The sequence below is a fragment of the Cryptotermes secundus genome, unplaced genomic scaffold, assembly GCF_002891405.2.
Source record: "Cryptotermes secundus unplaced genomic scaffold, Csec_1.0 scaffold124, whole genome shotgun sequence".
In the NCBI taxonomy this organism is placed as follows: domain Eukaryota; kingdom Metazoa; phylum Arthropoda; class Insecta; order Blattodea; family Kalotermitidae; genus Cryptotermes; species Cryptotermes secundus.
Genome location: NW_019735462.1, coordinates 957,791 through 983,580, shown reverse-complemented (window position 1 = coordinate 983,580; position 25,790 = coordinate 957,791). Strand labels below are relative to the sequence as shown.

General features: G+C 36.5%; 1 protein-coding gene across 1 annotated transcript in view; it reads right to left on the bottom strand.

Moving 5' to 3' along the window:
• The window catches only part of LOC111869294 (cilia- and flagella-associated protein 58), a 30,083-nt gene extending 16,822 nt beyond the window's left edge, over positions 1–13,261 (bottom strand). Inside the window, exons 1-5 of the mRNA XM_033753376.1 lie at positions 13,084–13,261; positions 12,381–12,742; positions 8,558–8,735; positions 6,962–7,138; positions 777–914 (exon numbers count right to left, since the gene is read on the bottom strand). Of these exons, the coding sequence (XP_033609267.1) occupies positions 777–914; positions 6,962–7,138; positions 8,558–8,735; positions 12,381–12,730 (843 nt within the window). The 5' untranslated portion in view covers positions 12,731–12,742; positions 13,084–13,261. The remainder of the gene's footprint in view (positions 1–776; positions 915–6,961; positions 7,139–8,557; positions 8,736–12,380; positions 12,743–13,083) is intronic.
• Positions 13,262–25,790: the final 12,529 nt, after the last annotated feature.

The following is a 25,790-nucleotide window of genomic DNA, read 5'->3' as shown; positions in this document are numbered from 1 at the left end:
TATAACTTCCACCTACCCTCATCAACTTTATCAGTATATCAAAAAGGAGTCTACTTTACTGGCATAAAAGTGTTCAACAATCTGCCACAAAGTATTAAAAACTTGGGCAATGATACTAAAAAGTTTAAATCAGAGTTAAAGAATTATCTACATGCTCATTCCTTCTACTCTTTAGATGAATACTTCAATGTAAATAGAGAATGATGTAAAATTAAGTTATATTAATTTTTAAGCTAAAATTGCCTGTACTTATGTATGTAACATTTTGACTTGTTCTGTATCCAAAGGTACTAACCTGCTTAGGATTTATAGAATGTAAATAAATTCAATTCAATTCAATTCAATTCTACACCCCTGCTAATAATTGAACTCCAGTTCTCTGGTTATCCAGCCTGAAGCCCAGTCATTATACTGGCTGAGTTACCTGAGTCTCCACCTAATTTAATTGTCTGAGTTTAACTATTATATAAAGACTGATAGATCAATTTTTTTAGATAATTAGTGACATTGTTTCAACTGTAGAAGTTTTAGCATTAAATACAATTAAAAGATGGTGATTTCAGAGTATATGAAGATTCTGAAAGCTGTGGAAATGGAATATTCGAACACACTTTCTCAGCAATTATCTGGAAAGTATGAAGAAAACCAGAAAAATGTAAATCAGGAGAGTTGGTAACCCAGCTGAACCCTTGAACTATCACAGTTCTAGAGCATTACCACTACACCAGCCTGCTTCATTAACTGAAGAGAATACAATCTATATTGTGGAGAAATACCTTAAGTTCATGTGTCTTAGTGGAATTTTCGTTTGTTAGCTTTTCAACAATTTCTGTCTGCAACTCAAATTCCGCGTGCACCTTGGTCAGCCGACTGTTGAGACTTTCAACATCTCTCTGTAGGTGTTCATTCTGTGTCTGAAATATTGCAGAAAAATTTGTAAAATTTTCATGCCCAGTCCACACTGTTCTCTTAGTCTGAATTCTCCCAGTATCCAATTTTTTTCTTTCTAAATAGGTACAATAATTTAAATACCCTATTATTACCAGTGAATTTTCTAAAAACATGTTTGCCAGTAATCTTATGTTTGGATTTAGCCTCAAGGTTGAAACATACGCTGCACTAACAAATGTGCAACTTCTTATACATTTACCACTATGCATCAGTTGTTTGCTGGTATGCATACTGGCATGTACCAGCTAAAGAACACTGATTATATCTTTCATTAACTCATTATTGCTACTAAACTTTTTAGCTAAAATCTTATTGTGAACTTTGCCAAGTACCTTTATTCCAAAAACTCAGGTATGACTTTGATATATGTAGATTCATAATGTTCATTTCATTTTAGAAGGAACCGTTTTCCTACTTCTGGTGCATAATTTAGCACTAGCTATGTCTATAAGCAGGATCATTATACTATCAGTAAGCGAGGAATATTGTAAGAGGACGTGCATGAAGTCCTTTCAAATATGTGTCTTATTTTATGGGTGCATATTCATTCTAGTGGATATACATGTCATATGACTGAGAAGAAATAAAAATTAAAGGTTTAATTAGATTTTTCAATAAAGTTTGAATATCAGAAAATGTCCTGAATCAAGGATCCTCCTCAGTGTGAAAGTATGATTATAGTTGGGTACATGCAATTCATATTTGGCTTTTGGGCTTTAAAATGTGCAATTAAACCATATATTACTCTACATAAATATTCTTCAACATTATTTTAATTCTATGTATTTTTGAGAAAATTGCTATTATAATAAAAATATTTATTAAGTGCAAGCCATCAAAAGTACTGCCCAAGCCTCTTCATTGATTCTACCATCTGCCTCATGGCTACTCAATTTCCAATGCATTGTATAGACAGCAGACAAGCATTATTTATAACACAGCAGGTCTTATGGGTTATGATACTGTGGCATGTAGACCGTTGCTGGGCAGAGACCTCGAAACAGACGAGTACAGCTGTTGCTATGCAATAGGTGGATAAACAAACACCCATTTCTAAACAACGGCTCAGTAAACACATTCCCATGGAAATGATATTCAGTCTACCACTTGGCAACCACCCATGACAACAATAGAAGGATTGCTGGATGTGGTGTTTTCTATTGGTTCTGCCCTGAGGTTATATAACGAGGACACCGGCCGAGCCGCAGAGAGTTGTGAGCAGTGCAATTGAGTGAAGTGACATAAAGTAGCTGGTTGGTGAGTGAGAGAGTTCAGTTTTCAAAAGTTCAGTTGAAAATCAGCCTATGAAGAGAAGACCAGGAGGTTGGTATGAAATGGCCACCAGCCTGGGCTGCAGTTAGCTGAGTTGTCAGTTGACAAGAGTTCTGCACAGGTGGATGTGACAAGAGGACCAGAGTGCAGGAAGCTGAATAATCTCCACTGCGTCAAATTCCTTGCCAGGAAACAGCTAGTGGAGACTATAATAGACCAAGGACCCTACTCTGTGTCAGCAATATGTAAAGTGTAATTCTGAGTGGTGTGTACAAGTGGTCAAAAAATCCATTCACAAATCCAAACCCCATCTATAGTCGCCCCTAAATACGTGACAATAGTATGATACTATGTAGTTTCATAGGGGTTACCAACATTTCAGAAGAATCTGCTGCTTCATTCTTCAGGATAGAGAATGGAGAGAGCATATCCCTCCAAAGCACTGGTAACTACCTATGAAACTCCATGGTATTATAATTCAGACCACAGTCTTAATTATCACACAATCTAGATAAGAATTATAAAAATAGAAACATCTATATTCTATCAGACAGTCAAGCTGCAATTAAAGTACTTGGAAAATACAACATAATCTGAAAACTGGTCTAGGACTGTCATCAATCCCTCATACAACTGGCCAAATACAAGGTGTGTCCCAAAAGTCATGAAATATATATATATTTTTTAAATTTATTGATGATATTGGTACAGAGTGTTAATATTGTGATGTGTTGCACTATGGATGACACCCCTCCCTCCACCCCCTGCCAGCCGTGACGTGCCGAGCAGAGCCGAAGTTAGCCGAGTCCCAGCATACTGGTCGCTATGCAACGCGAGTCAACAGTGGTGACGTAACACGGGACGCCGCAGTTACTACGTAGCGGTAAACAACTCCCAACAGTGTTGCTAGACTATCAGCTACTACGGCGGCAGACAGCAGTGGTTGCGAGAGACGATGATAATAACAGTGGTAGCTATTACATGGCTGTTTTCTCTGTTGTCTGGAACAGGGCTAAATGAGGAGCAGCGAAGAGTATTCAAGACAGTTCTCAATCTAGCCAGCGGAGAGTAACGAGCTAGCCAGCAACCAGTCAGTTGTATTCTGGCGTTTGCAGTCTAGTATTTGTGATACTGCAGATAGCAGTAATTGTGAATCTGTAAATTGTGTGATTGTAAGAGCAAATGTGGAATAAAATTCGCTATATCCACTAAGGAGTGAAGTTATTTGTTGCGTTATACACCCAACACGTGACAGTATTCTTCAAAGTACTGTCCATGAGCATCTACACATTTTTTCCACCAACTCTCCCATGCCCGGTACGCCCCCTCAAAGGCCTCGACGGGAACCTCATTTAAAGCTGTTGTCACGGCCGCTTGGATAGCCTGAATGCTTTCAAAACGGCGTCCTTTGAGTGCAGTCTTGATCCTCGGGAACAAAAAGAAGTCGGCCGGAGCTAGGTCGGGGCTGTAGGGTGGCTGCAGCAGCGTTGCCACGTGGTGCTTCGCCAGGAACTCACGGACGAGCAGAGACGTGTGGCTGAGCACATTGTCATGATGCAGCCGCCAGTTAGCGGCGATGTCCTTTCGCACGTGGATGACCCTTTTCCTTAATCTTTCTAGAACATCCACGTAGTAGGGAGCATTGACGGTCTGTCCTTGGGGTTTTCATTGGTTTGGCTTGTTGATGGCCATCCAGAGCGGGGGTCATCTTCCATTCCTTCCTGGCCCTCCCCACCTTGTAGCAGACTCCCCGTAGGCTTGCTTAAGCAGTTCGTGAGTTTCGGCAGCTTTTTTGTTGAGCTTTGTGCAGAACTTGACCGCCCAACGTTGTTCGAAAGTATCCGCCATCGCGCACCATGACATAGTCACAAAACACAGGTGCACTAAATCAGCGATACTGATGCCTCCAATGCTTGAGCAGACTGACCTTGGGCGCACTGTGAAGCTAAAGGCCTCCCCCCTTAACCCAACCGGTTCCAGCACACTCCGACCAGTAAGAGCGCGGGAAAGAAATATATTTCATGACTTTTGGGACATACCTTGTATAACAGAATTCAACTGATATGGGTGCCAGGGCATGAGGGCATTGTTGGTAATGAAATGGCAGATCAACTAGCAAGGACAGGACCTGAACATCCCTTCATAGGACCTGAACCAGCTTGCGGCATCTCAGTAGGAGAGTATTGCAGGGACTGAAACCACAGATCAACTGGCAAGAACAGGATCTGAACAGCCGTTCATAGGACCCATAGAACCTGAACCAGCTTGTGACATCTCAGTAGGAGAGTACTGCTGGGAATGAAACCGCAGATCTGCTGGCAGGAACAGGACCTGAACCAGCTTGCAGCATCTCAGAAAGTGGTCAGGGACTGAACAAACAGAAATCATAGAAGACATTGGAAATCCATAACTGGACTCAAACAGGCAAAAAGACTTCTAGTGGGGCCCTCTGCCAGAAGAATGATCTATTAAAATTAAACAAAGACCAGTATAGATGGGTGGTAGGATTACTTACTGGACACTGCCACCTAAAAGGACACATTTTCAAATTGGGACTGACAGATAACCCTATTTGTGAAAGGTGCCAAGAAAAAGATAAATCAACCACACATCCTACATGATTGTAAGGCCATAGCTTATTTAAGATTTCATCACATGGGCCAGTTTTTTATGGAACCAAGTGACTACTATGACACCCCCATAAACAAAATGCTACAGTTAATTTGAAGTGTAGGACTGATAAAGGGTTAATCAAAAGGGGAAGTACAATAGATCATTGAAGGTCATAGTGCAAGGGCAACATTATTGTGGCCCATCCCTTATGCATTCATTCATATCACTAATAAAGTTTAAAATTTCAATCCAGTCATCATATACACTCAACTCTCGATTATCTTGGGGCGGATAAACCGGTTTGCGGCTTAACCAGGGCTACTGGGGCTTTTCTGAGGCTTATATGTTGTTTAATATTCATTCACTTTTGTTTCACATGGAGAGTTGTAACACTATTTTCGCACTAGTGTGAACCAAGCTCTGCATTTCTTGGTCCCGTTATTGTAACACAGTGTTCTAGGGTAGGGGTGAAAGAATGCAAGGATTTGTGGAAAGTTTCAAGGACAGATACACCGCCCCAGTTAGTCTCTTTGAATCGATCTTCAAGTGCGTTAGCAAAATGTCGGGGTGTAAAAGGAAGCGTGTTGTGTTAAGTATTCAACAGGAACTTTACAGTTGGGAAAAAGAGGTGTAGTTAAACAATTAGCAATGCAATATGGTATTGGAGAACGAACTGTTCGTGATTTGAAAAAACAAAAGAATCCATTAATTTCCTTTGCTTTGTCTTCTAATTCAAGCGGAATGAAGAAGAGAAAACCATGAAAAAATCAACATATGATGATCTCGACAAAGCAATGCTGATCTGGTTTAATCAACTAAGGGCACAGGGAACAACAATAACAGGAGCAGTTTGTGCTAAACAAGCGAAATTTTTTCCAAAGCACTTGAACTACAAGGAAGTTTTGATGCTTCTTCCAGTTGGCTAACACGTTTCAAGCAGTGTCATGGAATATGAGAAATTAGTATTCAAGGTGAGAAATAGTCAGGGGAGTTGTCATCATCAGTTCAATTTTGCACCAATTTTGATAGTTTCATGAAAAGTGAAAATCTGCTGCCAGAACAAATCTATAATGCCAATGAAACGGGTTTTTATTGGAAATGCTTGCCAACCAGAACTTTGGCATTTCAAAATGAAAGACAGGCTCCAGGTCACAAATCCAGTAAGGAGAGACTGACAGCCTTGTGCTGTTCTAATGCATCAGGAACACACAAACTAACACCAGTATTTATCGNGGATACAGTAAAGCCATCTGTATTGAAAAATTCATGGAAGAAACCGATGCCTTTTATCACTAATGAAGGTGATAAAATCCATGGATTCACTGGATTCAGTGAAAATGAGATAGCCATAGAATTGACAAAATTAGCTAACCAAGTTCATGGTGGTGAAGAAGTCAACAAGGAAAATATAAGAGAGTGGTTTGACTGTGACTCGTGAGAGCCGGGCTTTGAAATGTTAAGCAGTGATGAAATCGTAAGTTCAGTGCCGGTGCAGCCCGAAGAGCGGGAAGAAAGTGAGAATGAGGAAGAGGTGGACAGTGCTGCTAGTAAGAAAATATCACATGGTGCTGCTCTTAATCATTTAGAATCCTTACTAGACTATCTTGAGAGTGAAGAGAACAGTTTATTAAGTGACAAGCTAATATTACGTAGGCTTCGTATGGATATCCGTAAAAAGGAAAATGCCACGAAAAAGCAAACATCAATATTAAATTTTTTTAAGTGTGAATATTCTTAAAAAGTGTTGGATGTTGTTGAACACTGTGATTGAAATAACTAATTCATACTTCAGTGTAATGTAAAAAAAGTATTAAATAGGCCATGAGATGACATAAAAATGAGGTTGAATAAATTTAATTACAGGTAGACCTATAATATTATGAAGGTACAGTATTACAGTACTACTTTTAATAAAATTTGTCTTAAACCGGGTTTTCGATTAATCGTGATTTCTATCCCCACCATTATCCCGGATAATCGAGAGTTGAGAAAAAAATGTGTTTTTTTAAAGGAGAGCAATCTACAAGTCTGAGGATTCATTTTACAGGATACAGGATGCAGGAGCTTATTACATAAATACATTAGTGAATTTAGTTTTACTGCTTGTTTCTTTCTCTATTAATACCTTCAGATCTTTCACATTTGCCTCTAGCTTCCCTATATTGAGCTCTGCTTGACTGAGCTGGTGTTTGAGATTTGTTGCTTCTGAATCTTTATCCTGCAAGCTAGTAGACAACATCTTCAGTTCTTGTTCCAAATGTTCTTTGACACGGAGTTCTTTGTTTATTTCATTTGTCTGATTCTGAAAGAAAATCACAAACACACTGTGACATGATGCCTAAAAGCCAGAATGCATGAGTCAGAGAAGCAATTCAGTAACGTCCATTGCTAGGCAGGGGCTTAGTAAACACATTTACACTATCTCTCCCTTTTGGGCAGGTATACAAGATAGGAAACCATAGGAAACCCGAACTATTAGGCCAGACTACATACAACCTCAGCTATGAGATAATTTTTAGACCAGTGGTTTCCAAAACTTGACATGATTCCCCATCACTTGGTTTTCACCAAATCCCATGTCTCCTCCTGGCATAAATGTAGCCCATTATACTCATATTTATATTATTGCTCATGACCAACTTAATCTGTAACTGGTATCAAACAAGAAATTAATACAAATTTCGAATTTTACAATGAAAATGCTGCACAGTTCTCTTGTTTGGCAATGAATAATACCAATAAATGGTGAAAAATCTAATCACTCAAAAAATTTTATATATATTTGGATTAATAATGCTACAAATGAGACATATTAAGGAATATCAGACATTTTGGTTCTGAGTAAATTAGATTTTTAACAATGTTGGTGAAAAAATCTTCTTCTGCCTTTCTCTGTAATGTACAGTGTTTCGTGAAGTGAAGCTATGTTAAAGTTACAACAGATATTCCATAGACACCAGCAAAGGAACGCAATTTTATTACACAAAATTCGGCAAGGAAAAGGAAAAGGAAAATCTGAGGATGATATATTCTAAAATAAAATTCGCTTAGTGGGGGTTGGAGTCCAACTGGGTCCAGTCGGCACGGCGGCCAATGATTGGCCTATTGTAGCCTGCCCCAGGTGATTATGATGGAAAACGTAGTGGAATGAAGATTGGCAGGGGAAACCGAAGTACTCGGAGAAAACCCGCCCCAGCGCCACTTTGTCCACCACAAATCCCACTTGACCAGACCCGGGATCAAACCTGGGCCACCGCAGTGGGAAGCCAGCGACTAAATGCTTGAGCTATGGCGCCGCCTTATTCTAAACTTCCCTTTAAAATATTTTTATTTTCGTTTTTTCCTTTCTGAACATTCTACACGTGCAAGGCCAAAAAGGAAAAAAAAACCCAGAAAGAATGTTCCAAAATGTATTATTATTTTAATCATTTTTTGCCTAAATAGTTAGAAATGTTTCAATGTAAAGTGTTCTTCCTGTCTTAGCAGTAAGAAATGTTCATGTTTCCTTCCTGTCTCCTAGTGACATCTGTCCAGACATTTTGAAAGACAGTCCAGTACATGAGAACAGTGTTACTATTACATATTACTTCTAGCCCTTCAGTTGTCTTTATATGAATAATGTAAAATAACCTCATGATTGTAAAGTAATAGAATCAGATATGGGGTTTCACCTATCTGCATAGAATCATGCATTTTTAAGTGATTATTATTTTGTGCCCACCTCTAATTCCTGTGTTAGTTCATTGCATCGCACATCTATTGCAGAATTCTTCCTTTTTAAGTCTTCTTGAACAGTTAAGGCACTGGCAAGTTGTCCTCGCAATATCTCAACTTCATGCATTAAGTGCTCCTCCCTTTCTCTCAGGAAATTTTCTTTATCTTTCTTTGCACTACCAGACCTACAACAAATATGGAAGACAGATAAAAATTCAACAGACATGAAGCCGATGGTTTATAGTTATAGCAGTCTTCTCTTCTTTTCTGGCTGGCATATTTTTCTTTGTGTCTTGTCCTTCTCTTGCCACTAGTAAAGGTGAAATTTCCTTAATGTGAGAAATTACCAGTCTTCCGGCATGGTTCAGAAATCATATTGAGTTACCAGTCCTCTCAGACAGTCATCACCACGACCACCACCACTGTAATAAAATCAGACTCATAGGTGCCCGCAGGTCTCCTTCATTACAGCCAAGGTAGGCAGGGGCCAGAAATGTCTAACAGACCACAACAGACATTACCCATAACAAAAACAACATTCAAACAGGCAAAGAGATATCATATTAGATGTTTAAATTTGAATACTGTTCTGATTCTATCTGTCCTTGAGCAACCCAATCAAAATCCACTAGGTTTCGATGTTTCTTCTTTCTTTCATATTTCACAATATGTTTTGACCTAACTGGCTATAATCAGGTGTACAAGGTGTGTTTAAGGAGTCTGCAGAAAGAAGAAACATCGAAACCTAGCAGATTTTGACTGATTGTACAATGATGGATGAGAATCAGAACAGTATTTAAGTTTTTACACAGTGCAAGAGGATGCTAAAATATAATATTACATATTCACATTCATATTTAATGTGACTTCCAGAGATCTATGTACATAGATATAGAATCCATCATTGTTTACATTAGATAACAAAATACTAAGATATTTAATCATACAATATAAATCCAACTGGATAACACAAAGTATAAAACATACATATGTGTCTATGATAGGCCACATATAATGTATCACTCACTATGCAAGGTAACACTATAATAAAATAATTGACCATACAATGTAAATCCAACTGTACATCCATTTCACAATAACAATCATTTATGTACAAAATATAAAACATGCACATACATCTACAATAGGCCACATATCATCATAATAAATTGCTTAATTATAAAATATCATTGTTTTAATCCAATTTCTAGCCATGATTCAATTCCAAAAATTCCTCAATAGTATAAAAGGAATTCTGTAATAAGACAATTATAAAAGACAAGTCCGTCCAGTGTGACTATTTCAGTTTTCTCACTTTATGATTCACTAGCCTTACATGTTTCGATCCATTTGGATCATCTTCAGAGGCACCAAACACTTTTTAGAAACCACTATCACAACAGTTGTCATATCAATTACACATGTATTGCCAAGTACACAATGTTCCATCTATGTGTCACAGCAGCCTTTCTGGTTGTAGAAATATTTAAAGTTGTTTTAAAGTTTTAAAAACTTTGTTCAAAATTTAAAATTCATAAACCTTACGGTTCGTGTCAATAACCCTTGTTGTCTCTCTTCTAGGTGGCCGATGTTGTGCCGCCTATGTAACTTGAGTAAGGAGATTCTTAATATAGTCCTTTGTGATTTCTTGGCCCGCTGTGCTGTTTTATATATTAAGAATCTCCTTACTCAAGTTACATAGGTGGCACAACATCGGCCACCTAGAAGAGAGACAACAGGGGTTATTGACACGAACCGTAAGGTTTATGAGTTTTAATTTTGAACAAAGTTTTTAAAACATTAAAACAATTTTAAATATTTCTACAACCAGAAAGGCTGCTGTGACTGACAGATGGAATATTGTGTACTTGGCAGTACATGTGTAACTGCTATGACAACTGTTGTGACAGTGGTTTCTAAAAAGTGTTTGGTGCCTCTGAAGATGATCCAAATGGATCGAAACATGTAAGGCTAGTGAATCATAAAGTGAGAAAACCGAAATAGTCACACTGGACGGACTTGTCTTTTATAATTGTAACTGTTAGTGTGATGGACCAAAAATGAAACAAATCAAATTCTGTAATAAGAATGTTGTCAACTTAGATTTTAACTCTTTGTGTCATTAAACATAGACACTTAATTTCAGTCAGCAGATTGTTGAAGATCTTTACTCCCATATAACATATTCCTTTTTGGAATAGTGTTAAGTTAGTTTGGGGTAGTACTGATCATAAATAGCTCTGATATTAAATTCATGTACTTGGGAGTTAAATTTAAATAATTTCCTATTTATTATATCTTACTGAAAACCGTCATAACACAACAGTCAATAATACGTATAAGTAGCTCTAGGAAATACTTTTGCTACATGTTTCAGCCTTCAAAAAATCATCATCAGGCAAATACATTAAACTTTTTGTTATTGAATTGCACGTAAAATATAGGATACAGTGCTAAACTTCCAAATATATACAATGGTATAAAATGATATGAGTGAATATAAAATATAAATTACAATAAAACCTGAAGTCTTAAATAACCAGTTATATAGTCAAAAGTATAGTTAAAAGTTGTATATGTGATGGTATTTGGAAGTTGGTGGTTGTAATTGTAATATACATAATGCTTATACAGATCTATCTCTCCATCAAATCGGACGTTTACACAATGGAGTCTCCCGACAAATAGGATCAAATATTAAATAATAACATACAACATAACAACAAGCCTCCGAACACCACATCAGCCATTGTGTATATATGTCCATATAAACATTACATATATTATGATTACAACTGCCAACTTCCAAATACTGCAAGTTTAGCTCCGCCCAGCAAGCATGGTATAAAAGGCAGAGCTCAAAACTCGCAATCATCAGTGATCACATTCGGTTCAAAGCGATCAGTCATCAGAGTCATCAGTTCTTCAATCACCTTCACTGCACCAAAGACAGCTAATGTAGCTGTCGCAGCTCTCCAGCAACCGTGCCGAGACAATGGCTCCATCAGCGTCCACACCATAGGCAGCTGTTCCTACCGGTGGACGCAGCACTGCATCACCAGCCAGCCAGACTAGCTGAACGGCTGTAAAGAAGATCTGGTCTGCTACAAAGCAGCAAACTCTACTAGCACACGCATGGTGGAACAAACTGCCCTTTTCAGGGCCAGCAAACCTTTGAACAACATACATTTTAAGAAACGCCCCTTTTCAGGGCCCGCAAACTTAACATCGACATTCCACATAGCTTCACAGCTATTCTGTACATTTGAGAATAATGTATACAATTGTTATAGTTTTACGTGGTTGTCTCTTAGAACATCAACATCGCACAAGTTTTATATGATGGAAGAGCACAGTACAATTAAATCTGTTGATCCTTTAAATCATACACCACATCCAAACCATACAAGTATTACAGCAAAGCATACTGAAGTCTCTAGCAATCTGAGTGGGTAATTTCTTACTTGAGCTACCAGGAATACTTACAGGCCTTGTAATATATGGATCAACTCCTAATAATGATTTATTGAATTGGCTAATTGTAAAGAAACTCTGGGTGATGTTTAAATTCATATAATAATTCCAATGCTGTGGCCATACAAAATGTTCAGGTGGAATCAATAGTCTTTGACACAATTTGTACAACACCATTCTTTTCAAAAACGTGGAACTTTTCACTAAGGTACTTTTTAGATGGAAAACAAAAGCCTGATGACTGTCTGAAATATTCTTAATTTAATGATTATAACTGAAGAACCAGTGTCTCTACAAACTTATGTCAAAAATTAACACTTCAATTCTAAAAAATACATGATAAATTCACTACTCACTCTTCTAATTGGTCCAATCCAAGCCTAGCCCTTTGTTCAATCTCTGCATTCAACTGATTTATTTGATGTCTGAGATTTTCGATTACTTGTTGAGAATTTTCTTCTCGGGCATGAGCTGAGTCCACCATTCTCCGTGCTTGATTAATTTCATCTTTGAGCTGATCAATTATTTCTTTATCAGCTGCTGCCAGTTTTCCTGCAACAGCTACTTTATCAGTATTAGTTTTAACCTGAGTCTGCAACATTTCATTTTCCTTCATGAGTTCCTCTTCATGAACATAGGCCTTGTAGAATGCCTCAAAGATTCGTGTGTATTCTTGGGCAAAAGTTTTTTTGCCCTCCTCTTCCATCTGAGCATGCACCTGAAAACATTACTTAATTTGAAAAAACTGAAAAAGTTTGTGACTTCAGCTTAATATTTTACTCTTTGCTGGTCGGTTAAGGACAGCCTCATTATTGAAATGGAGGTAGCTGAAGAAAATATTAATCTTATCTTCTTCTCAGAATTCTTTATTTCACTTATAGAAGATTACAATATTTTTTGTAGATTAAAAGGTTTTAGAAATTGAATTACATTCTATTTAAACCAACAAATGAACACAATGAATTACACTTGACATAATAACTTCATAAACTCTACAATGCAGTTATTTTCATATATATAACTCAAAAACATCCTTCAGTTCCAATTCTTGCTACTCACACTTTGATAAGTTTGCTCCAGAATCTGATTTTCACTCAATTTGGTAACTTCGTCACCTCTTTGTTCATTTTCTTCCTCTTCCTCCTTAGACTCTGATGTCTCTTCTTGAGTCTGCAAATTAATTATGTTATTATTTATCTCTGTCAAAATATTAAAGTTAAGGATCTGACATGGCTCAAGATGGGATTCTATAACAGTCTCCAAGGTAGAATATTGGGTTCTCTTGCTACATACTTGGTTACAGAGTAAAGAAGGTCAGGAGAAAGGTGATGGAAAAGTTCAAGCTTAGGCAAGCAAAAGCAGTGCAGATACCAACATTCAGCCTTCATCATGCACCTGAACATCAATTGGTCAGTTAGTTATAGAAATTTAAAAACTTCCACATGGTTGTGATAGACCACAATGTAGTTTGCATCCCCTTAAGCTAACATGACTTTATCAAACCAAATCAAGTCTAACTAAAGATTATCCATGAGCACTGTTAGATTAAAAATCATCATGAAACATTCTATGGTGGAAGGAGCTAAACTGTATACTGCCCTTTAACGCAAAATTAATATTTCATAGGTTATATATAACTTCACAGTAATACCTCTTCTTCAGTCAGGCCTTCTTCCATGATTATGAAATTACTGCAGTATTTCTTACTTTATCATACATTCACAGTAGTTCATAATAAATTCATTTCAATAAAAATAATTTTATAAGCAATGAACATAATTCCAACACTATATCCTACATAAACTGCACTCAGATATGTACCAGTTTTATTTGTTACCATGGCAACAGATTCAAAGCATGTTCATGGAGAGGAGTCCTTGAGAAGCTAATAAAATTCGTTTGTATAATCTACATTCAATTTCGATACCAACTCTTCTCAGAATCACAGAAGAAGAAAAACAAGAGAGCTATACCTACTTGGAACTTTGTATGTGGTTTGCAGCAAATTCTATAACAGAACCTTAAGTAAACATGTCAGAATTCTTTAGCCTAACATTATTAGATGCAAAATTTTGCAGATTTGAACCTATACACATACCAGAGATATGTATGCTATTAATCATGATTTCTTATGGGTGTCTTTAAGACATATATGAGATTTCTTACTAAATTTGAAATGCCAGTAGTACCTCTATACCTCATGAATCCTATTATATTATTTCAGAGCCTAAGTTGACTTTTAAGTGCTTCTTTAACATTGCAGAGCTGGGACAGTTTGGTTGGTATAGTGACTATGCTACATGTTAGATGACCAAGGAATCAGAGTTCCATTTCAGGTTGAGAAAGTGTGCCCTCTCTTCTTCATAACTTCTATGCTAGGCCTGATCCAAACCAGCCCCCTCTAACAGATACTGGGGACTACTTCCCTGGACATGAAGTGGCAGATGCTCATATGTACATTCATCTCTACCTAGTGCCAAGGTCAAGAATGGTGGAGCTATACCTTCATTTCCCCATACATCTTCATGGAATGGTGCTTCATTGATGAAGCTCACAGATAACCTTACATTTATCTTATTGTAGGCAGCATGCAGTAGCATAGTTGGTTGAGGCACTATGCTACAAGCTGGAAGGTCGCGGCTTTGAGTCCCGATGAGGTGGATTTTTATCAATTGACCTAACCCTTTCAGCTGCACTATGGCCCTGGGGCCGACTCAGCCTCTAATAGAAATGAGTACCAGAAATCTTCCTGCGGTGTAAAGGGCAGCAAGCACATAAGGCTGACAACCTTACCACCATCTGTGAGCCAATTGTCTAGATAATGTGAGACCCTAGTGTCACAATGCTATGGGCCTCCATGGCTGGTGACAGGGATAGCTTTACTTTTTTTTTTATCGTCTTGTATGCTCACATCATCAAAAGTTTCTCAGCCTGACATATACTTCACTTTACATATATGTATGGATACTGCTGGCATTGGAATGGCAGCATATGTAGTTGACAAATACTCAAAAGACTGTGAAGGAACATTCCTTTCCATGCCGTGCTATTTGTATTATATTATTACATAATCCTTCTATGCACATGAAAAAGGTAACAGTGGGATGAAAGCTGTACATTATCCAATTTCAAGTTACCACAGTACTGTCAAGTGCTGACACTCTGCATGAATGAAAGTTATGCCAATCACAAACAAGCAAGCAGTCTTTGATTTCAGTCTACAGTGTCCATCATGTGAATACTGATAAAATTTTGATCTGCATTTCTGAATTGCATTATACTACATAAAGAATATGGTTTACACTAGACTATTTGTGTTACTCATGGGAGAAGGCAAATGTTGGTCTCAACATATCATTTGATATCATGCAGGACTGGAAAGAAATACAGGAGAAAACTGGAAAGGTTAATAGTATGAAAACTTATATGACAAATGGCAAGATTTCCTTTGAAGCCTTGCCATCTAGACCTAAATATATATATGTGTGCGCGCGCACATGCGCAAATTTCCTGTTTGTTTCCTGTGAACCTACTAGACAACACCCAAAGGAATAAAATTTACAATACACTCTTGCCAATACCTCTGTTGACCATGGCTGTTAGAATGAAGCACAAGTACTGCCACAGAATTTCTGGATGCAAATCAAAATTCTTATTCCAAATCTTTTTCAGTTACATAGGTTTTAATTCCTTAATTTGAGTGTTATTCCTTCTTGAAAATTTTAGCTGCTGTATATTGTGATACTGATAAGGAAAACAACCATATCCTGGGCAAGGAATGGAGGGTTTTGTTTGTGTTGCAATACTACCAAAAAAGTATACAAGCTTTTCCTACTTATAGACTTAAAATATTGTCACGTTCCGGGTGTATAACGCGACAAATAACCTCACGCCGTTGTTTGGTATAGCGAATTTATTCTGTTCGCTCGCCTTACACACACTTTACAAACATTTGCACTTGCAGTGTTACAATTACTGCTTACAATATTCCGGCCGACACTGGACTCTCTTCTCTGGCGGTTATTCTAGGACTTTCTTCTAAGATGGCTCGATCACGACTGACTTCTCCGACGGATATTCCGGGACTGACTGTCGAATGCATTCAGCCCCGCTATATAACCTTGGTCGCTGCTATGCAACGAACCCTCTGTTATAGAGGTGGAAACGTTGCTCTGTCGGTTCNATGTTAGAATATACTGAGTAAAGTGCAACTGTTGATTTTTCAATGTATTCTTTCATGCAATCAATTTCCTTTTCACCACCATCATGTATACAGTAGTGAAAACATGACATTACCTGAAGAAAATTAAAGAACAGTTCAAAATTCATTTCTCATGTAGAATTAGTTATGAAATAGATGTAAATACACTGCATTTATAACATTCACAATTTTTATTATATTTCAGCATCCCATTGCATTGAATACACAGGTAGACCACACTATTGATATATACAACACACAATAGAGTACGACATTCTGATGAGATAAAAACTAAATATTGACATGCATTGAAGCACAATGAACAAGTATACAGTATCGCTTATACTTTTTCCTTCTACCCTGAAGATGGAGGCAATACGTTCCTCCGAAACATCGGTTAACACCACATATACACGGTGCCAAATCCCAGAAGACTGCTTTCTTCGGTCTGTTCTAGCGTTTCCAGAGAAGTGACTCTTCTGGATTGCCGACACGTTACAAAATGTTAGAATATACTGAGTAAAGTGCAACTGTTGATTTTTCAATGTATTCTTTCATGCAATCAATTTCCTTTTCACCACCATCATGTATACAGTAGTGAAAACATGACATTACCTGAAGAAAATTAAAGAACAGTTCAAAATTCATTTCTCATGTAGAATTAGTTATGAAATAGATGTAAATACACTGCATTTATAACATTCACAATTTTTATTATATTTCAGCATCCCATTGCATTGAATACACAGGTAGACCACACTATTGATATATACAACACACAATAGAGTACGACATTCTGATGAGATAAAAACTAAATATTGACATGCATTGAAGCACAATGAACAAGTATACAGTATACAGTATTGATTATACTTTTTCCTTCTACCCTGAAGATGGAGGCAATACGTTCCTCCGAAACATCGGTTAACACCACATATACACGGTGCCAAATCCCAGAAGACTGCTTTCTTCAACATCAAAAAGTACTGAAATACATTTTCAGTGCGAAACATATACCTAATGTCTTGTAAATTGTTGCATTATTGACGGACACTTTGAAAATTAGGATGATTCAAAATTTGTAATTGATGTGGTCATATACTATAGTACTGGTAAATGGATGCTGAATGAACGGTGAAGTTTTGCAGTATAAAAACTATACTTATGTATTAATCCCGAAAGAATTAGCAACACAAAACTGCATATAATTCTTCATACTACATCACTCATATTGCACACGATTATTTGTCATCAAACAGCTACTTACCTTAACATATGGCCATGGACCTGCAAAAATTTGAAGTTTCATCTTCCTTCAGTCAATACAAGTACACATTTCTGCAATGTGTATCCTGTTTCTGTTGTCTATTTCTCAGCAGTAAGTGTTATGTAATGTCAAATGTGTTTCTTTATGACAGATATTTTATTTGTATAATTTGGCTTTTGGGATTTAGCTGCATCATCATCTCCTGAAGACCAATGTTACAGAGAAAGGTGATGAAAACCTAAGGACAAAATATGTCATTTAATGTGATCATAAGTTTACGCACAAATATAAATTTGTAGCACTCCAGCAATAATATACTTGCCATGCATGTCAGATATCCATGCAAAAATTGGTTTCAGTCTTCAAAAGTGCAATACTTTCTTTACAATAATTTCATTACAATGTAGTTACCAAAAAGCTTTCATATGATTTAATTTTTTATAATAATATGCAAAACACTGAATCAAATAAACATAACCACACAAGAATTCATAAAAAATATTTTTCTCAAAACTTTATAACCTGTACATAGACCATCTTCATTATACCAGTTAATGACAGATGGCCATTCTTCATTAGGTGAGCAGCAAATAAAGAACTAATTCCTTTCCTTTATTATAACACAGCTTTCATCATTAAACTATGTACAAGTCAGAAATAAATAAAATATAACAGATCACTTATAAAAACAGAGCAGCACTTTGAGGTCATACCATTTAATCAGTTTCAAACTGCAGTTCAACTCTGGAATAATTTCTTCTCTTTGTTTGGTTCTGCAGAGATGAAATCTCGATGCACCCTTTGCCTGATATCTGCATAAGCCTATTCTCTTAGTTTATATCTATTCTGCAATCACAATTCTCTTATTTTAGCAGCTGATGTCTGCCCCAGAAGTAGGACAGAGGCAAGGTGACAGGTGACAGAGGAGATATCCTTCTGGTATTACCTTCATGGCCCCCCCAAAGGTGTCTCCACCTTGTCGCGGTGGTGGAGCTCGCATAACTGTAACATGAGGAGCTATGCCGGCAGTAGATTAACTACAAGTAGGGTCACCCATGCTGGAAAGGTTGAAGGGTAGAGTCCAGACTAAGAGAGATACCCTGGTCCTCCAGGTTGGGTGTTGGGCATGGGGGTAACAACCTCATCCTGTAAAAAGAATTTTTGTTCAGAAACCTAACAACCAGCCTCAGGTAAGTGGAGACTGGTTGTAGAGGAGGCCAAGGCTCACCCAGGGCTCTAGCACCAAGTGGTAGGTAGGTATTACCTTTATGGAAGACAAGGGATCATACTGTCAGAATTTTGATGGATTGCCCACAGTCTTGCCACTACTCTTAATTAAAGCAGCAAGATACTGTCGAATATCTCCTTGCCCCACTCCCTCCCAACTCCTGTCCCATGGCAATGTCAATGTGTCAATGTGTTTCTGTGATCTAGCAAAAGCTTTCGATTGTGTTAATCATGATATCTTACTATCGAAATTAAATTTCTATGGAATAACTGGCAAAGCTAATGAATGGATCAAATCATACCTCAAAAACAGGTATCAAAGAGTTGAAATAAATAATAAAAACTCCAGTCATAATGCATTTTCAAACTGGGGAATTATAAAGCACGGTGTTCCACAAGGATCAATTTTAGGTCCCTTACTTTTTCTTCTCTACATAAATGATCTATCTAAAACCATCAACAATAAATCTAAACCAATTCTATATGCAGATGACACTAGTATAATATTTAAGAACTCTAAATTTGACAACTTTAAAAATGACATAAATATTGTATTTGAAGCCTTAAACAGATGGTTCGAAGCCAATTTACTCTCATTAAATTTTGATAAAACCCATTACATATCATTCACAACTAAAAACAACCACCAAATTGATCTGGACATCAGTTATGCCAACAAATTAATCTGTAAAGTACTTGATACAAAATTCCTTGGAATACATGTAGACAGTACACTGTCTTGGAAAATACATATTGAACAAATTATACCTAAATTAAATGCAGCTTGCTATGCGATGAGATCAATTAAGCCTTTTATGTCACAGGAAACATTGAAGATGGTTTACCATGCCTACTTTCATTCTATTATGAACTATGGATTAATATTTTGGGGGAACTCTTCACATAGTGTAATAATTTTTAAAATACAAAAGAATATAATTAGAATCATTACAGGATGTAGAAGTAGAGATTCATGTAGAGAATTATTTAAGAAATTAAAAATTCTACCTCTTCAATCGCAATACATATTATCGCTTCTCTTATTTGTTGTTTACAACAAAGATAAATTCAAATTAAATTCTGATGTCTATAACATGAATACTAGACAAAAATATAACTTCCACCTACCCTCATCAACTTTATCAGTATATCAAAAAGGAGTCTACTTTACTGGCATAAAAGTGTTCAACAATCTGCCACAAAGTATTAAAAACTTGGGCAATGATACTAAAAAGTTTAAATCAGAGTTAAAGAATTATCTACATGCTCATTCCTTCTACTCTTTAGATGAATACTTCAATGTAAATAGAGAATGATGTAAAATTAAGTTATATTAATTTTTAAGCTAAAATTGCCTGTACTTATGTATGTAACATTTTGACTTGTTCTGTATCCAAAGGTACTAACCTGCTTAGGATTTATAGAATGTAAATAAATTCAATTCAATTCAATGTATAGTATGTTGAAAAGTCTGTGATGGATCAGTCTTTATCTCAAAGTTCTTTAGCACATACCTATACCATCTTAGCCCTGAATCAAAACTGGTTAGACATTAAACAGAAAAAAAAACTGTGGTTTTAGCACATAAGTGAACTATACTAACCAAATGACAGCCACTTGTTGGCAAAGTTAGCCACAACTTTAGCGGATAGAGGGTGTCGTGTGGTCAGCACAACAAATCCCCACAGCCATTAGTTTCGGTTTTCTAGACCACGGCCACTATTTCCGTGATATAGATCCTCAATTATCCTCACTAGGCTGAGCGGGCCCTGTTTCAGACACTTCTCAGAAAATCTGGTAGCTCCGGGAATTGAACCCGGACCTCTGTATCTGTAGCCAGGAACTCTGACCACTAGACCACAGAGGCAGTCACTAGTTGGGCATATTAAATGTTATTAGACTTTCATGATGGTTGTGTTCAGATTCTAGGTTGTGACACCATGTATCTTTGAAATGGATTATAGTATTTCCATCCCCAAGAGTACACAGTTCCACAGACCTTAGAAGACCAAAATCTGAACTGTTGGAAATGTTTCCACTCACAGTCCCATTCCCAGACTCAGCTAATTAAGCAAGTTATGTGGCCGTAACTCATAATTATTCAGTTTTATTTTTATGGTTTATTTTACGATGCTGGACTATACAGTGTTGAATGGTAGGATGACAAATGATGAACTGGAAATGATTTGGGAGGAAGTGGTCATGGTCTAATCAAGGTGCTATCCTGGCACATCCCTGAAGGGATTGAGGAAAGCCACGAAAAACTTCATCCAGGACAGCGTTCCGGGCAAGATCCAAACCATGCACTTCCCAAGTTACCTGATGACCAATCTGTTTGGTACACAGATTTACTGTTCTAATGCTTTTATTAAGCAATTTATACTATTACAAGCAACTTGCTGAATTGCAATGTATTCTTCAGTCACCCTTTTAACCTTCATTTACCTACATAAAAAATTACTTAAGTGGACTTTGTATTGTCTGGCAGCATAACAACTTAAAATTAATTCAAATGAAAATTCAACAAATTTTGAATCAAAGAAACCAGAATTTCATTCCCAGTACAAGTTATCTGCTTCACAGGATATATATATATATATATATATAATTATAACAGCATAATTTCCTATGACAAGACTATTTGAATATATTAATGTTATCCTGAATATTTAAAAAAGTACCATACTTCCATTAAGTTTTCTAGAAATCCTCTTCCAATAAAACTTCAACTTTTAAATTACAGTAATATGAGTCTTAACACATCTAAATAAAAATAACTGAAACATTTGCCCCTCCCACTTAATAAACAGTTTCTACATTTCTTTTATATTTGAGCTTGGAGTTAGATTTAGGAAGCTCTAACCCTAAACTAAGCATATATATGAACAGTGTATGATAAACTTCATAGTAATTGTTTGTAAATGCCATTCCTGAATAATCCCACACTGTTCAATAATGTACATGCATTATTATAGAGAAATGATGGATAGTTCTGAAAATACATATCCTGGTAACAAATTATGACACAGAAATAATCATAAAAAGTAAGTTCCAAATAATCACTTACATATATTAGAAATGATTATTCATATTATAATTAGTTAACTTTCATATTACTGTATTACTATGTTTATGTAGCGTCCAACACAGTTTTCCTACTGCATGGCTCTTGCATGTCTATTAATTTACTGATATTACCTATTTTAAGAGACTCAACTGAGTAGGTGCCTAGTCACCTTTTCACCTGAGGACAGAAACAGATCTAGTTTCTGAGACATTACATTCTTTCAGAATAGGAGACAATGGACAAAGTCCAGAAATTCTGCAGTATCAAACTATTAATTTAAGATTCTTAGTTTGCTTATGCTTTCATAATTGCATAGGTTGACATTACTTTAATCTGAAAGTATTCTGAAGCACAAGGTATGGTGTAGTAAGTAACAACTACAAACAAAATATCATAGGCTGAAGTTCAAATTATACGTACTTCTAATAATGTGTAGTTCAGCAAATAAATCTCTTAAATTGTATAAATTAAACTCTGATTTAACAAAGACAAACAGCTGGATGAAGAGTGTACACTCTGTAATGTTTGTTAGATTGATTACAGATTTTCAACACCATCATTCTTTCTACACATACTTAATATCCATACAAAAAGGCTAAGCTGTAGTAGAGATAAGCAAATTATTCAAGTAAATGTTCCTATTGTTAACAACTCTAAACTGATCTGATGCACAGTTCTTTTAAATCATTATTACTGTATATCATACGCAGAGAAAATATGAAGAACTAATCAGAGCTTCATGCTTAATAAGATACACTTGAATCTATGCTCTGACAGTCCTGAGATTCTGCACACTGTGACTATAGTTTTCACTTGTAACACACATCACTTCCTTGTATAAAATTCATCAAAGTCACCATATAATTATGTATGTGGTAATAAAAAATGTATTTAGAGCTAAATAAAAGTTCAAAGTGGAGCAAAACCTGTGTACAGATGTACAAATAATTCCTTTTCTTTGTCACACTTTGGGACACGTATTTGCAAAAAGAGATGCTGGAAAGTACATTCTACTACTTTCCAAATATTAATTGATGAATTCTTGTCACTGAGCTAACTCCAACCACCTTTCTACTGTATTTATATTTGGATATTATGAAATCATAACTATAATACATCATACACAGTCTTTAATTTATATATAGTATATAACATATAATTCCAAAAATAGGTACACTGTTGTCTTATTACTTAGCTTAGCCACCAAAGTGGAACAGAATGTTCCAACATAACAAGTTTTCTTGGCAGTCAGCATTTTTATCATATTTACAAAGAAACAAGTATATCAGTTCCATAAAAAAGAAATTACTCCTACTTGTCCTTTTAAAGCTGAAGTTGACTAATTTAAAACTTTGGGGCCTCTTTCTAATATTCAACTGTACAGTCTTCATTGTTACCGTATATCCCAGACTATATGATGCACCCACATTCTATAAGGGAACATTTTAGGAATATATCTGCTATACTTCCTGACTACAAGACACAGATTTTAGGCAGCATTTTCTGGTAAAAAAAAAAAAGGTATATCATATTCCATAAAATATGGTAACTTCTAAATAAAGTGAATAACAATGTTTCCACTTATTTATAATAGGTGTACAAAACTATGTGCTGTAGAACTGAGGAATCTGTTAAACATGTTACCTTTATTCTCAGAACATCCGTAAAAATTTGTGTAAGATTACGTATATCGTACGGTATGAACGAAACGTCGAGCGTTGACACATTGAAGTTTGAACTTCTGAACCCTCTCTATTTCACAGAGGAATTATTGGAACATAACAAAATTCAGTTTCAAAAGTAACAATTTGTAAAACAAGAAAACAACCTGAACTCAGAAAGACTTAATACTCCTAATGTTATATTCATGCATAACCATCTATAAATCTTCATTAGTCAGCTAATGAGTTTTGTTCTTACCAGATCTCTTTCTTGCATTCTTCTGTTTTGATATTGTAACACCATGAATTTGTGAGGAGCTAAACTCCTTAAGCATTAAGCTACCAGTAAGCTTTGAGAGTATGAATTATACAAATGTAAGTATGATAATCAAATGCCACTGGCATGGTACATTTTGGGATTCCAAAGCCTAAGTCTTCGCAGGTTTTAATATGCATGTACTACTAGAAGTGATGTAACTTGTGTCACCACATAAAACTAGAAGTTAAGTTTAGAATAAAAGGATTTATATCAGGACCCTCTGCCAAAAGAATGAGGGACCTGTTGAAATTAAACAGAGATCTATTAAGATGGGTGGTACGATTACTTACTGTACACTGCCACCTAAAAGGGCACCTTTTTAAACTGGGACTGACAGATGACCCAACCTGTGAAAGGTGCTTGCAAGAAGACAAATAAGCCACACACATCCTATGTGATTGTGAGGCTATAGCTTACTTAAGATTTTGCCACCTGGGTCAGTTCTTCATGGAACCAAGTGACTTTTATGATGCCCCCATAAATGAAGTCCTACATTTCATTCGAAGTGTAGGATTAATAAAGGTTTAATCCAAAGGGAAAGCACAATAGATCATTGAAGGTCACAGTGCGAGGGCCAGATTTTATGGCCCACCCCTCATACTCATAAGTTTAGAATAACTTGATAGTTAATTTGATTTGTTTCATTCTGGTCCATCACACTAACAATTACAAAGACAAAAACAACACCGTCCAGTGTGACTATTTAAGTTTTATCACTTGAAAATGTGACTGTCCAAACCTTTTAAAACTCTTCAAGGGAAGAGTTATGGTCCTCTTTAGCCATTTCAGTAGAGTGACTGATTTATTGGGGAGACCGATTCATTAGCATTTTATGATTTGCTTTTCGCATCTGGACAGAAATAACTGCCTTGTTTTGTTACCTGCAGCTTGGGTGAACAGAAAGGGACGAGGCCACCACAGGAGGAAAGTCTGTAGTTTGCCAAAGATGTAAATTTTGTTTTGCTGATAGGGTAGCTGTTATAAAAGTGTCTTCGGAAGGGTGTAATTGGACCCTAAACTAAGAAATAACCGCTTTCACATGTGGGGTACTGGGTTCTGTGTCTTTGGATCTCTTTATTCTCAAAGTTCGTTATGTGATTGTCTAGTGCTGATTGTATGATGGATTTGGCCTGTTAAAATCAACCAACAGGAAACTATTCTTGTCTGGGAGAAAGGCCGTCGATCCAAATCCTATACAAATGATGAAGCGACACTCCCGCAGGATAGAGTTTTCAAGGAATTTGGCGTTTTGAATTCATCAGAGGCAGACGTCATTGGGCTGCACTCTCCAAGTTTATCTAAATTTATCAGTCTTTATTTGGTACGATTAATCTTTGATAATAATAAAAAGGGCACATTACTCCATACTTGCTAATAAAATTATAGTGTTTGCTTCTGAAATAAACAATTTGTGGAGAGCAGAAATTGTGTCGTTGATTTCTAGCAGTGGACGGGTTTTAAATGTGCAGTTTCCCCGTTGCCTCTGTTATTACCGTGACACGATCCTGAGAAGAGTCAAGTGGTCTACTGAAGCCGGCAAATAAATACAAAGACAGAAAGGGGACGGTTAAAAAAACTCATCACCCTTACATGTTTCGATCCCTACAAATCATCGTCAGAGGGTATCAATACTTTTTCCGGAAACTACTATTACAATAGGTGTTAAATTATATACATACATATATAATGTCTGAAATACACAATGTTCAACTTTTCACAGTCACAGCAGCCTTCCTGGTATTAAGATTTTTTTAAGTTCTTTAAAAACTTTGTTGTTTAAGATTAAAATTTATAAACCATGCAGGTTCATGTCAATTCTCCTATTGTCTTTCCTGGAGGTGGCTGATCTTGTGCCGCCTGTCTATCTTGAGAAAGGAGATTCTGCAAATATATTATGGGTATGGTATTAATTTCAGTGACCCTACTGTATATATATATATATATTTTTTTTTTTTAATTATTGTGACATGTTGTGCAATGGAGGACACCCCTCCCTCCCCAGCGGTATGTGGCGGCATCGTAGC